Source organism: Stylophora pistillata, chromosome 4 (assembly GCF_964205215.1).
Source record: "Stylophora pistillata chromosome 4, jaStyPist1.2, whole genome shotgun sequence".
NCBI classification, from domain to species: domain Eukaryota; kingdom Metazoa; phylum Cnidaria; class Anthozoa; order Scleractinia; family Pocilloporidae; genus Stylophora; species Stylophora pistillata.
In genome coordinates, this window is record NC_142522.1 from 12853422 (window position 1) to 12865729 (window position 12308).

At 42.4% G+C, this 12308-nt stretch overlaps 3 protein-coding genes across 3 annotated transcripts in view; 2 read left to right on the forward strand and 1 right to left on the reverse strand.

Annotated features, from left to right (window-relative positions):
- Positions 1 to 12308, reverse strand: part of LOC111333935 (protein O-mannosyl-transferase 1-like) — a 69912-nt gene that overhangs the window by 18512 nt on the left and 39092 nt on the right. The window lies entirely within an intron of this gene.
- LOC111333936 (obelin-like) lies at positions 10587 to 11166 on the forward strand. The gene has a single exon (XM_022939585.2). The coding sequence runs from the start codon at positions 10602 to 10604 to the stop codon at positions 11163 to 11165; it is 564 nt and encodes a 187-aa protein (XP_022795320.1). The 5' UTR covers positions 10587 to 10601; the 3' UTR covers position 11166.
- Positions 11720 to 12308, forward strand: part of LOC148732522 (uncharacterized) — a 1956-nt gene continuing 1367 nt past the window's right edge. The window contains exon 1 of the mRNA XM_088757717.1: positions 11720 to 12308. This exon is cut by the window's right edge and continues 31 nt beyond it. Within this exon, the coding sequence (XP_088613843.1) occupies positions 11807 to 12308 (502 nt within the window). The 5' untranslated portion in view covers positions 11720 to 11806.

Sequence of the window (12308 nt, forward strand, 5' to 3'; positions counted from 1 at the left end):
ACCATGGTGTGTACCACCCTAAGAAGCCCAATAAAATCAGGGTCGTTTTCGACTGCTCAGCACAGTATCAAGGACAATCCCTCAACAGTCAACTCTTGCAAGGACCTGACCTCACGAACAGTTTGACTGGCGTTCTCTGCAGATTTCGTCGAGAGTCGATCGCACTCATGTGCGACATAGAAGCGATCTTTTATCAAGTTAGAGTACCACCAGAAGACAGAGACCTTCTGCGTTTCCTCTGGTGGGAAAACGGCGATACATCTAGAGAGCCTCAAGAGTACCGAATGACTGTCCATCTCTTCGGAGCTACATCATCACCAGGTTGCTCCAACTTTGCCCTCAAGGCTACAGCTGATGACAATGAAGCAGCTGTCGGTTCCGCGGCAGCAGACTTTCTCCGAAGCGACTTTTACGTGGACGATGGATTGAAGTCTGTGGCATCAGTGGAAGAGGCAGTCGAATTGGTGAAGGATATCAAAGAAATGTGTAAACGAGGTGGCTTTAACTTACATAAGTTCACGTCCAACAGAAAGGAAGTTATCCAGCAGATCCCAGTATCCGATAGAGCAGAGGGCATCAAAGACCTGGATTTCAGTCGCGAACACCAACCCATGGAACGCGCCTTAGGAGTACAGTGGTGTATAGAGTCGGATACTTTCAATTTCACCATCTCCCTTAGAGACAGACCTTGCACAAGACGCGGAATCCTTTCCACAATCAGTTCGATTTACGACCCACTCGGTTTCGTTGCTCCAGTCCTACTACAGGGGAAGACCATTCTACAGGAGCTTTGCAGAAATAATGCTGGATGGGACGATCCAGTTCCCAATGATGTACGATCGAAATGGTTTATATGGAAGGCCGAATTAGAAGAATTGCAAAATTTCGCTATCCCATGCTGTTACAAGCCTATAGATTTCGGAAGAGTCATTAAGGCAGAGATCCATCACTTCTCGGACGCGAGTTTCAAGGGCTACGGGCAGTGCAGTTATTTGAGACTGGTAAATGAGAATGGCAAAATTTGCTGCGCTTTCGTACAAGGAAAGGCTCGAGTCACGCCTTTGAAAGCAGTAACCGTCCCGAGGCTAGAGCTCACAGCAGCTGTCCTATCGGCACGAGTCAGCGAGCAGTTAAAGGGGGAGCTGGACATCGAGATAACAGATGAAGTATTCTGGACAGACAGCAGAGTGGTCCTCGGCTACATCGCTAACAGCGTCAGACGTTTCCACGTATTTGTAGCCAACAGAGTCCAAGAAATCCAAGATAAAACGTCGATATCGCAATGGAGGTATGTGGATACGAAGACCAACCCTGCAGACGAAGCGTCCAGAGGGCTAAGAGCACGAGAGCTCGCCCAGTCGAAGTGGATTCAAGGACCAGATTTTCTTTGGAAGCCAGAGACTGAGTGGGGTGCTACGTTAAACCGATCAGTCGGCGACGCTGAGCTTCTAAGTGGTGATCCAGAGGTCAAGAAAGTTGTCTCTCTCGCTACTGCTGTCACACCATCCTGGCCGACCATGGTAGACCGCTTAACATACTTTTCGGATTGGCACCGCGCTAAGAAGGCGATCGCCATATGCCGCCGGTATACACGTCTATTACGAAGTAGAATTCAGAAAGGAAATGATTCTAAGATCACCAGGAAGTTGCCAAGCGGAAGGAGTTTCCAGCCTGTGTCAATTCAGGAACTGTATGAAGCAGAAGTCGTTATCCTGAAGGCTGTACAACAAGAGTTCAACCCCGACATCTCACCATCAGGTCCTCTTGGTAAACTGGATCCATACAAGGATTCAAACGGAATTATTAGAGTTGGTGGACGACTCAACCTATCTGATATCCCGGGGCAATGCATTCACCCAGCAATTCTGCCGAAAACCAGTCACGTCACTGAAATCATTATCAGGTACTTTCATCATAAAGTAAAACATCAAGGCAGAGGGATCACGATTAATGAGATTAGAGCAAGCGGTTACTGGGTCATAGGAGCTATTTCAACCGTATCGTCTGCAATACGTAGATGTGTTACGTGCCGTAAACTACGTGGTAAATTACAGGAGCAACGTATGGCTGAACTACCGCATGATCGATTGGAGCCAGCGCCCCCATTCACCAACTGCGCAGTTGATTATTTTGGCCCCTTCGTGATCAGAGAGGGTCGCAAGGATCTTAAACGCTACGGAGTGCTATTCACCTGTATGGCTGCTAGAGCAGTACACGTCGAGGTGTCCGCTACTTTGGAGACCGATTCCTTTATCAACGCCTTCCGAAGGTTTGTCTCCAGGAGAGGTCCTATTCGGCAGTTACGCAGCGACCAGGGTACGAATTTCGTGGGTGCCAGAAGAGAATTAAAGGTAGCTTTGGAAGAATTGGACAATGATAAGATTCGAGGCGTGCTACGGCGCCACGACTGCGATTGGTTTGTCTTCAAGATGAACGTTCCGTCAGCCAGTCACATGGGTGGTGTATGGGAGCGACAGATTCGCTCAGTGCGCAACGTCCTGTCGTCTCTATTACAAACCAACGGTTCCCAACTCAACCATGAAGCGCTTGAAACCTTCATGTGCGAAGCGGAGGCAATAGTAAACAGCCGCCCGCTTACGATTGACTCCCTTAACGATCCAACCTCCCTGAATCCGTTGACGCCCAACCATCTACTAACGATGAAAACGAAAGTACTTCTACCACCACCTGGTGTGTTCGAAGCCCCTGATAAGTATTGCAGAAAACGCTGGCGGCGAGTACAGCACTTGGCGAATGAATTTTGGATCAGATAGAAGAAAGAGTACTTGTTTAACCTGCAACAAAGGCAGAAATGGAACAAGCCCAGACGAAACACGCGTGTTGGTGACATCGTCTTCATAAAGGATGATGAGAATCTTCCTCGCAATCTATGGCAGCTTGTTCGAGTGACCGAGGCTCACCAGAGCGCCGATGGCCATGCATGTACGCACTGTCAAACTTGCTGTCGCAGATCGCACACTGGATAAAAGGGGTAGACGTGTTAAACCGTGCAGATACCTGGAACGCCCCGTACAGAAACTTGTACTGTTACAAGAAGCAAGTGAGACCTGAGGTTCATCCCAACGAGGAGCCACGAATACAAGTAGTCATTAACCTTATTTCATCCTCATTACTCTGTGGACATTTAGTCGGGCTTAATGACCTTCATTAGCTTTGTATATTAGTGAAATGTGGACATTTCAGGGGAGCCATGTAACAGCTGCCACGGTTTTGCCTGCTGTTAAGAAGACGTTAACAAACTTGTGCGCGCGCGACTCGCGTGCGCGTGCTTTGAGGTTACGAAGCAATCTCGTAAGCAAATCACGCGGACCCTTTTTTAATGTTGACGTGTGCGATTTTTAGAGAAGAGTAGTTGAAGTTTTTTTTGTTTATCGTTTGGTTGTTGTCGTTTGCCGTAAGACTACAGTTTTCTGTGTTAGAGTAAGTGTCTGTTTGGATTTCCCGTTTCGCTTCCGAATACCCAACTTATATTGAAGTTCGTTTTGGTTCGATTCTTACAAGCGGGACTGTTATGTAAGTGCTAATGTTCCTTTCCTTGAGCTTATATATAGTTTTTTTTTTTGTGAGTTTGTTTGAGTTTTTAGCTAGCTTTGCATCTTGCCTTTATATCGGAATGTTTGGAATGTTGGTTTGTCTATTCGCATTTAGCTTAGCTTCTTCCTTAGAAATTCATATTTCAGTTTACGATAAGTACTTGGATACCAAGACTACGTTAAATAAAACGATTCAAGGCTTGTCCGTAAAATATATCCTCGCTTCATAGTGTGTCTTCATTTGCGAAACTCATAGTTGTCGTCGAAATTTTGCTTCGCTTGTGTCGGCCGCTACAAGGAATGTAGTTCGGTTGTCAGCAGCCTTTCCTTTGGGGGAGCGTTGCGTGACATCCAAAAAAAAAAAAATGGCTACGAGGGAGACTACTGTTGATCGCGCAACTCAGAAGACAGTTTGCTGATTCACAATTTTCAGCCATGGCGACGATCATCTGGAAATTCTATAAAATAGAGTACAATTTTGCTCAACAGATAATGAAACATATATTTTTTTGGATCCCGGTTTAACCAGTGCTACATGTACTTCCTGCTCAAAATGCCGTAATCACCGGTAACCAAAGCGTTCTAAAAGGGGTTGAAATGATAGCCTGTATGGATTTCAATTTCGAACGAAAACTATTTCTGTTTTCCTTTGAAAAGCTACGATAAAGTTCGAGACTCTCAAAGTGGTGTCCTTTTTATGTCGCCGAAACGCTTCTGTAAGCCATTTGAGCGATTTTGACGCGTATAATAAAGAGTACACGTCACTGTATTGTATCTTTCAAAGGAAAAACAGAGATTAGTGTGAATTTTAAATCCATACAAACTCTTCTAGTCCGCTTTGGTCACCTACGGCTAAATAATGCTACGCAGCTAATAACATCGACAACATCATTGTCGGTGTTAACCGACATCGCTAGGGCGCGTGAAACTACGCAAACGATAACTTAGCTAGTCTCCCTCGTGGCCAATATCCCACGAGCACCGATCAGGATCTGTATGAACTTCACACTAGAAATATCACGGTCAAAAAATAACAAAGATCACAGACATTGTCAAATTGGATTCTCATTACGGCCAAGGTGTCCAAGGTTCACGAAAATAGACCACAGATCACCATGGGGGTCACAGGGCAGCGTGATAGGGTCGTGGAAAACGTGGATGTCAACTAGGTCTTTGTTCGGCTATTTCCGACCATTTCCGACGTTAATAAGATGACAGCTTGATTTTCTTTGCATATATTCAGACTCTGGAATTCCCGAATCACGGTTTCTTTAATTAAAAGCGACATTTCCCAATTCCCGCCTGTTAAAATCGCCAAATCCCGTGTCCCGGTCATAAATACAATCCCGAATCTCGTCCCCCGTTTTTCTTCAAAATCTCGAATCCCGGCCTTCAAATGAGCCAAATCCCGGATCCCGAAAAACCTATTGGGGACCCTCCTCTAGCTTGGCAACTAAAATTTTGGATGGAAAGTTTTCGAAAAGAAGTTGAAAGAAATCACAAATAGAGTTTTGACAAAGTTGCTTTATTTTGGAGAAGGGGTACTGGACACAAATAGGTTTTGAAGCATTCATTTTCAACTCAGTGTACAGCAAGGTTTCTTATCAAGTAATGTTTAGCTGCTTAAGGAAGCAAAGGCAACCTTGAACCACTCTCAAGGCCAAGGGTTACTGCCAGCCAATAGAAGGAAATATAAGTCTATGAATGCTTATAAACAAAAACGGCTCTTGTGGGAGCCACCAAGCTTGCAGAATGAATGATCAATCCCTATGATCAATCCCTATGATCAATCCCTATCCTTTTTTATTTTTATAAAGTTCTTGTTAATTTGTGATTAAAAAATATTAAGTTTTTATGGATAGTGTAAATTTATACAAATTTGTGGCACATTTTCATATATTTTTTTCTGATTTGTTACAAAATTTTATGAAAAAAGTTGCAGCTTATGTGCCAGTGTCAACCATACTTAAAAGATTTTAAAAATTGTTCTTTTACATGAGGGCAATTTTTTTTGCAATGGTATTGACTCATGTCTTTAGTTCATCTTGCAATTGATCTGAAGCTTTTAAAAGATGTAATAATGAATTGCTGCAAGCATGAAGAAATGATTACAACAAAGACAATTAATTCCTGGTAATTCTAAATTAAGCAAATTACTGTGATGGATCCTCAAGCTATGAGAAAGACAGGTGCTAATTTTGTAATATAGACAGTATAATGGCATAATTGTAGTTTGATTTCTTTTGTACAGCCTAATTTTGTAATGCAAAACTCTGAGATATGTCAATTTTCCCCATTTTCTTTCAAGGCAAAGAATCTTGGTCAATAGGGGTTGGTGCCGATGGACAAAATCAAACCTGAAAAAAGGCAAGAAGGACAGGTGTGTGTTACAAAACTCATTATCTTATTAATTCCTTTTTAACACTGACCCAGAATCCTTAATGGTCTATAGTACACCTTTTCAGACCATGGTGACTTATTTTACTGTACAGTCATCACAAACGTTAAAAAATGTAAGGAGTTTCAAAGGTCAAATATATCAATACGTAATCCTCAGATGGTTTTCAAGATCCAGTTTTAAGCAATGATGTGTGTTCTTTGTCAGACAATCAAATGGAATATTTTCTGTGTAATTCTTCCTCTAATCTGGTACGTCACTATCAAAAGTGATTTTGCAAGTTTAAAGTCTGGTTAAAATAACCAAATCTTTGTAGAGAAAAATGACCTTTAAACAGTTTGAGTGAGAGAGTTCTCGTTTCTCTTACATCTGCAGAAAATCACTTGGAATTCTTGAAAGTTCTTGAAAAACGGAAATGCACAAAAAACAATTATTTTCAAAAGTGGGTCCAAAAGTAAAGTGATATGATGTATATATAGAAAATGCATACTCATTCTTTAGACTTGTCAGAGTGTAACATGTTCATTTTTTTTGTAGATTGAGGGTTAGACATTATTGGTTTGCTTGATCGGACAAGGAGAAAAGGTTTCTGTTTTGTTTTCATGGGCTTTGTGTGGAGGTCAACACAAGATGACTATAATCATAGAGAAAAGATGTATTAGTGTAGGGTGGAGATCTCCTTCTTTTTTCTTTCGAGAATTAGTTCACAAGGAGAGGTTAAACTTTTGTGCTAGCAAAAGTGATCAAAATGTAGCATTTCTTTACACTGTGAACAGTTTTTCAAGTGGATAGATATGAGAATTGAGGAAATTATCAACTGGAGGATATTGAATCTGGGAATACAAATTGTGAAATCATAATTTAGAGATTGAAATGGGACATAAGTCTAAATTGTTATTATTCAAGTGAGTAGACAGAGCTTAAGTTTGATCCAAAGTAGGCCAAAATAGGGGTAGGAGTTTGATTAGAATTTGAAAAAAAAAAGTAACAAAATGACACATCAGAAGAGGTTGGAGGTTTTAGGGTAAAGAATCTGAATGAAAAAGTGAAAAATTTATTACATTATTGAAAGTAAAAGAATTGGTCATGCCTAACTTTCTAGGAGATATGCAATGTTTTTGGGATAATTCCTCAAGTATGGGTCAAATTTGTATTTTCCCGGGTTGAGATTGAAAAGAAATGCAACTCCAGTCTTTTTCATAACCTCATCATGTACCTCCACCCCTACCCAGAAAGAAATTGCTCTCTTTCTCAAAACTTCTAAGGGAAGGGGATTGTATGTGCTCAGGCTAACAATTTTATTGAGTACCTTGATTGGGAGTCTTGGTTGTTTTTAAGGTCATTACATTTAATATTCCAATGTTAATATTGGATCATTTCGTAATTTTTATTTTTAGCGACAGCCATTCCAGGCTAAAAATAATCCAGAAAATAACAAGTGGTATTCCCGAGATGTGGATGCCATGGCAGAAGTGACAGGCAGCCTGCCAATTTTAGTTGATGTTGATGCTGGTAAATAGTTATTGACTTTTTTTGGTATAATTATTATCATCAAAGGAATCAGTTATTTCTCATTGGACATCACACCACTTAAAAAACTGGGTGCAAGTTTTGTCACTGCGTGTCAAAGCACGGGGACAGTGATGACGGAGCCTATTTTCAACTGGGTGTTTGGAAGGGGGACTTGAAAACAAGCTCCTGCGGTGTGAGTTTTCCGGGGGATCAGGGTCCTTTCTGCCCCAAAAAATATTGGAATCGTGATTTTGGGGGATAATATGTGGTGAACCGGACTCTTCTTTTTTTGTTGTTCTCTTTTTTTTTTTTTTTATACGTGTCCCATACCTCCCCTGCCCCTACCCCTCCTCCTCCGTCCCTCACCTCAGCTCCGCCGTCTCTAGAGTAAGGGTAGGAAAGAAAAACATGAGTGTATCTCGCACGTTCCTCTCACGCAAGTCGCACGTTCAGGCAATCCGGGAATTTCATTACTATTTCTTCCTTATCTTTCAGCCAGCACAGCTCCGGGAGGACCACAAGGAGGCCAAACTCGGGTGTACCTTCGTAACGAACATCTACAGTACATTATAACATGGTCAGTTTTTCACCTGGAAGTTTTCACCCTTAGAACCAAGAGCCATAATCGGGACAATTATGGCTCTTGTTAGAACGTATGATATCTCTCATTTAGTACATGCGCTATGATTGGTCAATTTAGCGGATTGTATTACACGGTTCGGCCCGTCACGGTTAAATTCAAAGGTTTCTTTGAATTGAAATCTCCTTCCCTCTATCTGAACCCAGAGATATAATAAATCAGTGGCGGATCTAGGGGAGGGGCCGGGGGCCAGCCCCCTTCCTTATTGTGGGTAAAAAGATAGGAAGAAAGGAAGAAAGGCCGGCAGGTGTACACACACAACAAAACTGCCTCCCCCCGCTAAGTTCGAGGTTTGGATCTGCCACTGTAAATATCGTGCCAACCTGTTTTCTTGCTCCTAACTGTAAATTACGGGACCTCGCTTTTCCCCCTAGAATTTATGGCACGGGTGCTTCGCGAATGGGCCATGAATCTGAGCGAAAAAAAAAAATCCTTCCGTAACTTACAGTGAACTCGGTCAGTGAGAGGTTTTTATCGACGATGTCTTTTATATCTCTAAAACTCAACAGGAATTTCTTATCTCTTTTCGTGGAAATTTGTTTGCAAACTTATTATATTTGGTTTTGTTTTTTGTTTTAGTTTTTGTGTTTTTTTTTTTCAGGTATACTTTGTCCTCCTTTTACCGCCTAAATGTACTATAGGTTAAGGAAGTCGCCCAAGAATGTTTTCACGTAGTCATTTCTGTTAAAGCCTTCTTTCCAAACCGTTTATATGATGGAGAATTGGAAAATTTATGCAATTTAATTTACACAAACTTAGAACAAGAGGATGTCAGAATGATGCTTAAATGAATCCCTATCCAAGTTTGAAGTTTTTGGCAGTAAAATACGATTTCAGTACTTTGCACGTATACGCCGTACGATTGGTTAACGGAACTTTCATCACTCCACGTTCAACCAATCAGATGCAAAATAAAAATTCTGTCACTCGTGTCTTCCCGCGCTTCAGGCTGTTAACATGAATTTTCTTTGATTTCCTCTAATTGGCTCATGTTGTTTGCCTTTAATCTGGAGTCAATATTTTTTTAACTCTGGTTTTACGGCATCCAGTAAAAATACACACAATCAAACAGGTTTGGTGACCAAACGTTCGATGATGTACAACTTAATAATTACCAAGTGATGGAGCGGTGTCCGTTCGAGCCGTGAAAAAACAGCCAATCAGCCTCAAACCAGGCAAAAATGACCATAGTGTATCTGAGCAATAAATCGTACTGAAAACTACGATCATAGTAGTCTTTGCCTTGTGTTTAGTTATATCAAATTGCTTCAATTCGAGGTTTAAAGTTGTCAAGGACGTGTATATTTTCTCTTTTCTATGTGCTCAGTTCGCCTTGGTGTTTTAAGATTTTATTGTCCTTACGAATGACAAATTCTTTCCATCCATATCTAACAAGAACACAATCCTCTTTCGAGTATTGATGCCAACTGACATACACCTGGTAACCGTTAATTTGTCCCGATACAGTAATTTTGAAAATTATGTCCTCAAAATTTTTACTAACTGAACCTACGTCAACCAACATACTAAACAAGTTTTAAAAAAGTGTTGGATTGAATGAATGTTTGATGGCCTTCAACTTTCATAAAACACAAAGCTCCAAACAGTGCGTTGAAACAGAAAAAAGGGGTTGGTCATCGAACCATGTTTGATGTTGGTTAGAAATTCTTTAGACGTTGATCGCGAGTGTGGGAGCCGCGAGGAAGCCGAGTGGGTTTAACTTCAGAACAACTCAGTTTTTTTATTAACAGTTCCCCTGACGTTTACAATTTAAACAAATTTTACCGAAATGTTTTTAAAACTTTTAAGCCGTAACAATGATTATAGAATCTAATTTCTGTTTACAATATCACCCCTAAATCAAACATAGAGGTCTCGATTGAATATAGAGGTAATGATCACCAACTTAGGAGGCTTTTGACAAATTCTCCTTGTCGGCACCTTAAAAATGTGTAGGGAACAGTATGGAGAATATACCCACTGATGTTGGGGTGAAAAGAATTAACAAGCGTGAAATACCAGAAATGTCTTCTTCACATGGATAGTCTTTGTCGAAGGCTCTCTCTACTTAGAATTTAATATTTCCAGCTCGGTTGTTTAACTCAGTTTTGGTTATCAGTTCACACTGTTTTTCCCGCTCATCAATATGCTATCGTTAGAGCAAGATATGTTCTAGTGAAGACAGTAAAAACAATTCCATTTTTTGTTGGCGCTCGAACAATGTCGCGAATTTCATTTATTTCTTTGTGTGTATTCAAATCGAGCTCTTCAAACTGTGGGGGCTTTCCCTTTTGTTTAAACCTCAGCCTACGATTCATAGTTGAGCGGTTAACAACTTGAAGGAACATGATAAACAGAGCTGCCTTCTGCCTAGAAACAAGGCAGCTGCCTTAAATTTTGTGAAGCGTGTCTGCACATATGCGGAAGATTTGAGGCAGAGGTAAGTACTCAATACTCGATTTCTTGTCTTGACTACAGAACATACTTAGAGGGCCAGATGTCTGCTAAAATCGAATTAATTAAGAGACGACCGTGGGTGAAAAGGATAGGGGATTATTTTGATGCGTTAGACCTCAACCAAAACGGTTTTTTAACTCAAGACGAATTCTTACAGCTGGCGGAGAATTTGCAATCTATGTGCAAGGCCACCCCTTTGGAGATCACAAATTCACGCATCGAACTTTGTCAGTTCTGGAGCGCCGTGGGTTTCATGCCAGGACAGAAAATCACAAAGTCCCAGTTTACTGAAGGATTCAACCGTCTCGCGCGAGATGAAGTGGAACGGAAGGAGGCAGGCGACAAAGCCTTGCTCGAACAACTAACTGACGCCTTCTTTGACATCATGGATGTGAACAACGATGGTACGGTAACTCTGGATGAGCGAAAGATTTTTATGAAAGCCCGTAGTTTGGATCCAAATGCAGCCGAGGATTGGTTTAAATTAGCTGACCGAGACAGGAATGGAAGAGTGGAACGACAAGAACTCTTCAAGTACGAGTTTGATTTCTGGTTCCTGCAGAGATACCGCTGCCTGGAAGAACACTCCCAGTACAACCGCTGACCAGTTCACCGAAGTCGAGTATTCACTGGTCGGACATGTTGTTTCAGTTTATTTACTAACGCTAGCTATTACAGTCTTCAGCAATCTATATGTAACTTGTTGCCTCGTTCATCACTATATTACGTAAGTTGATTTTCGTCTCGATGTATCAGCCCTTTAGTTTCACCATCTTATTGTATTATTGTCATATTTTTGTGTGTTAGGACTCGTTCATCGCTGAGATTAATAAACTGATCATCATCGAGAAGGCTCGTTTGCTTCATGAACGAGTCGTAAACCATGGTTGTCATCGCCTGCACTATTGCTGGCTGCGAGTTCAAGACCCAGGACGTCTCCGAGTCGATCGCAATCGCGTTGTTAGGAAATCATACCGTGGGACACACCACACTCTCGCAGAACCCATCATCTCCGGCGCCCGCCCGAGGGCCCAAATTAGAACAGCCTACTATCGACATCGGCGTGTCCATCGAAGAAGGGAACATCTTCTCACGACGCTGGGAAGTGTTTAAAACGGGCTCCGGAATCGACGAGGCGTCAGCCCGTTCCAACTCTTCCAATGTGCCGGAGTGGATTTAGGCGACAGACTACTCAAGGTCAACCCACACATCACATCCGAGGCTCTATCGGCCCTTCTCGCAGCCATGCGTTCCCTCGCGGTTATCCCTGTTGCAACGAGTGTACTCCGCACCGAACTATTGCAGTTGCACCAAGAGCGAGATCAGGCATTCCGAGCATTTGCAGCCAGGGTACGAGGGAAAGCTGAGACCTGTGCTTTCAATGCGACGTGTGAGTGCGGGACAAGCGTAGACTACACTGATCACGTGATCCGGGACGTGCTGTTAAATGGCCTTTCCAACCCTGACATTCGCCGAGACGTACTGGGGACGAAAGATATCCTAACTAAGCTGATCAACGATGTTATCGCGCTCGTTGAAAATAAGGAAATGGCCCGAAACGCCCTCCCGTCAGCAACACTCTCCAGCATCTCGACATTCAAGCAGATTTCTCGGGCCCAGCCCACGCCTTCGCCCCCAGCCCCAGGCCCCTCAGATAGGGAAAGGGTTTCTACCTGCCCAGACTGCAAGGCTAGCTTCATGATGTTCACCGAAGGCACCCGAGGCTGGAACACCAAGCCCCACAAGG

Excerpts from the sequence above, each read along its gene's own strand:
- LOC111333936 (XM_022939585.2), top strand. The coding sequence starts at position 10,602 with ATGTCTGCTAAAATCGAATTAATTAAGAGACGACCGTGGGTGAAAAGG.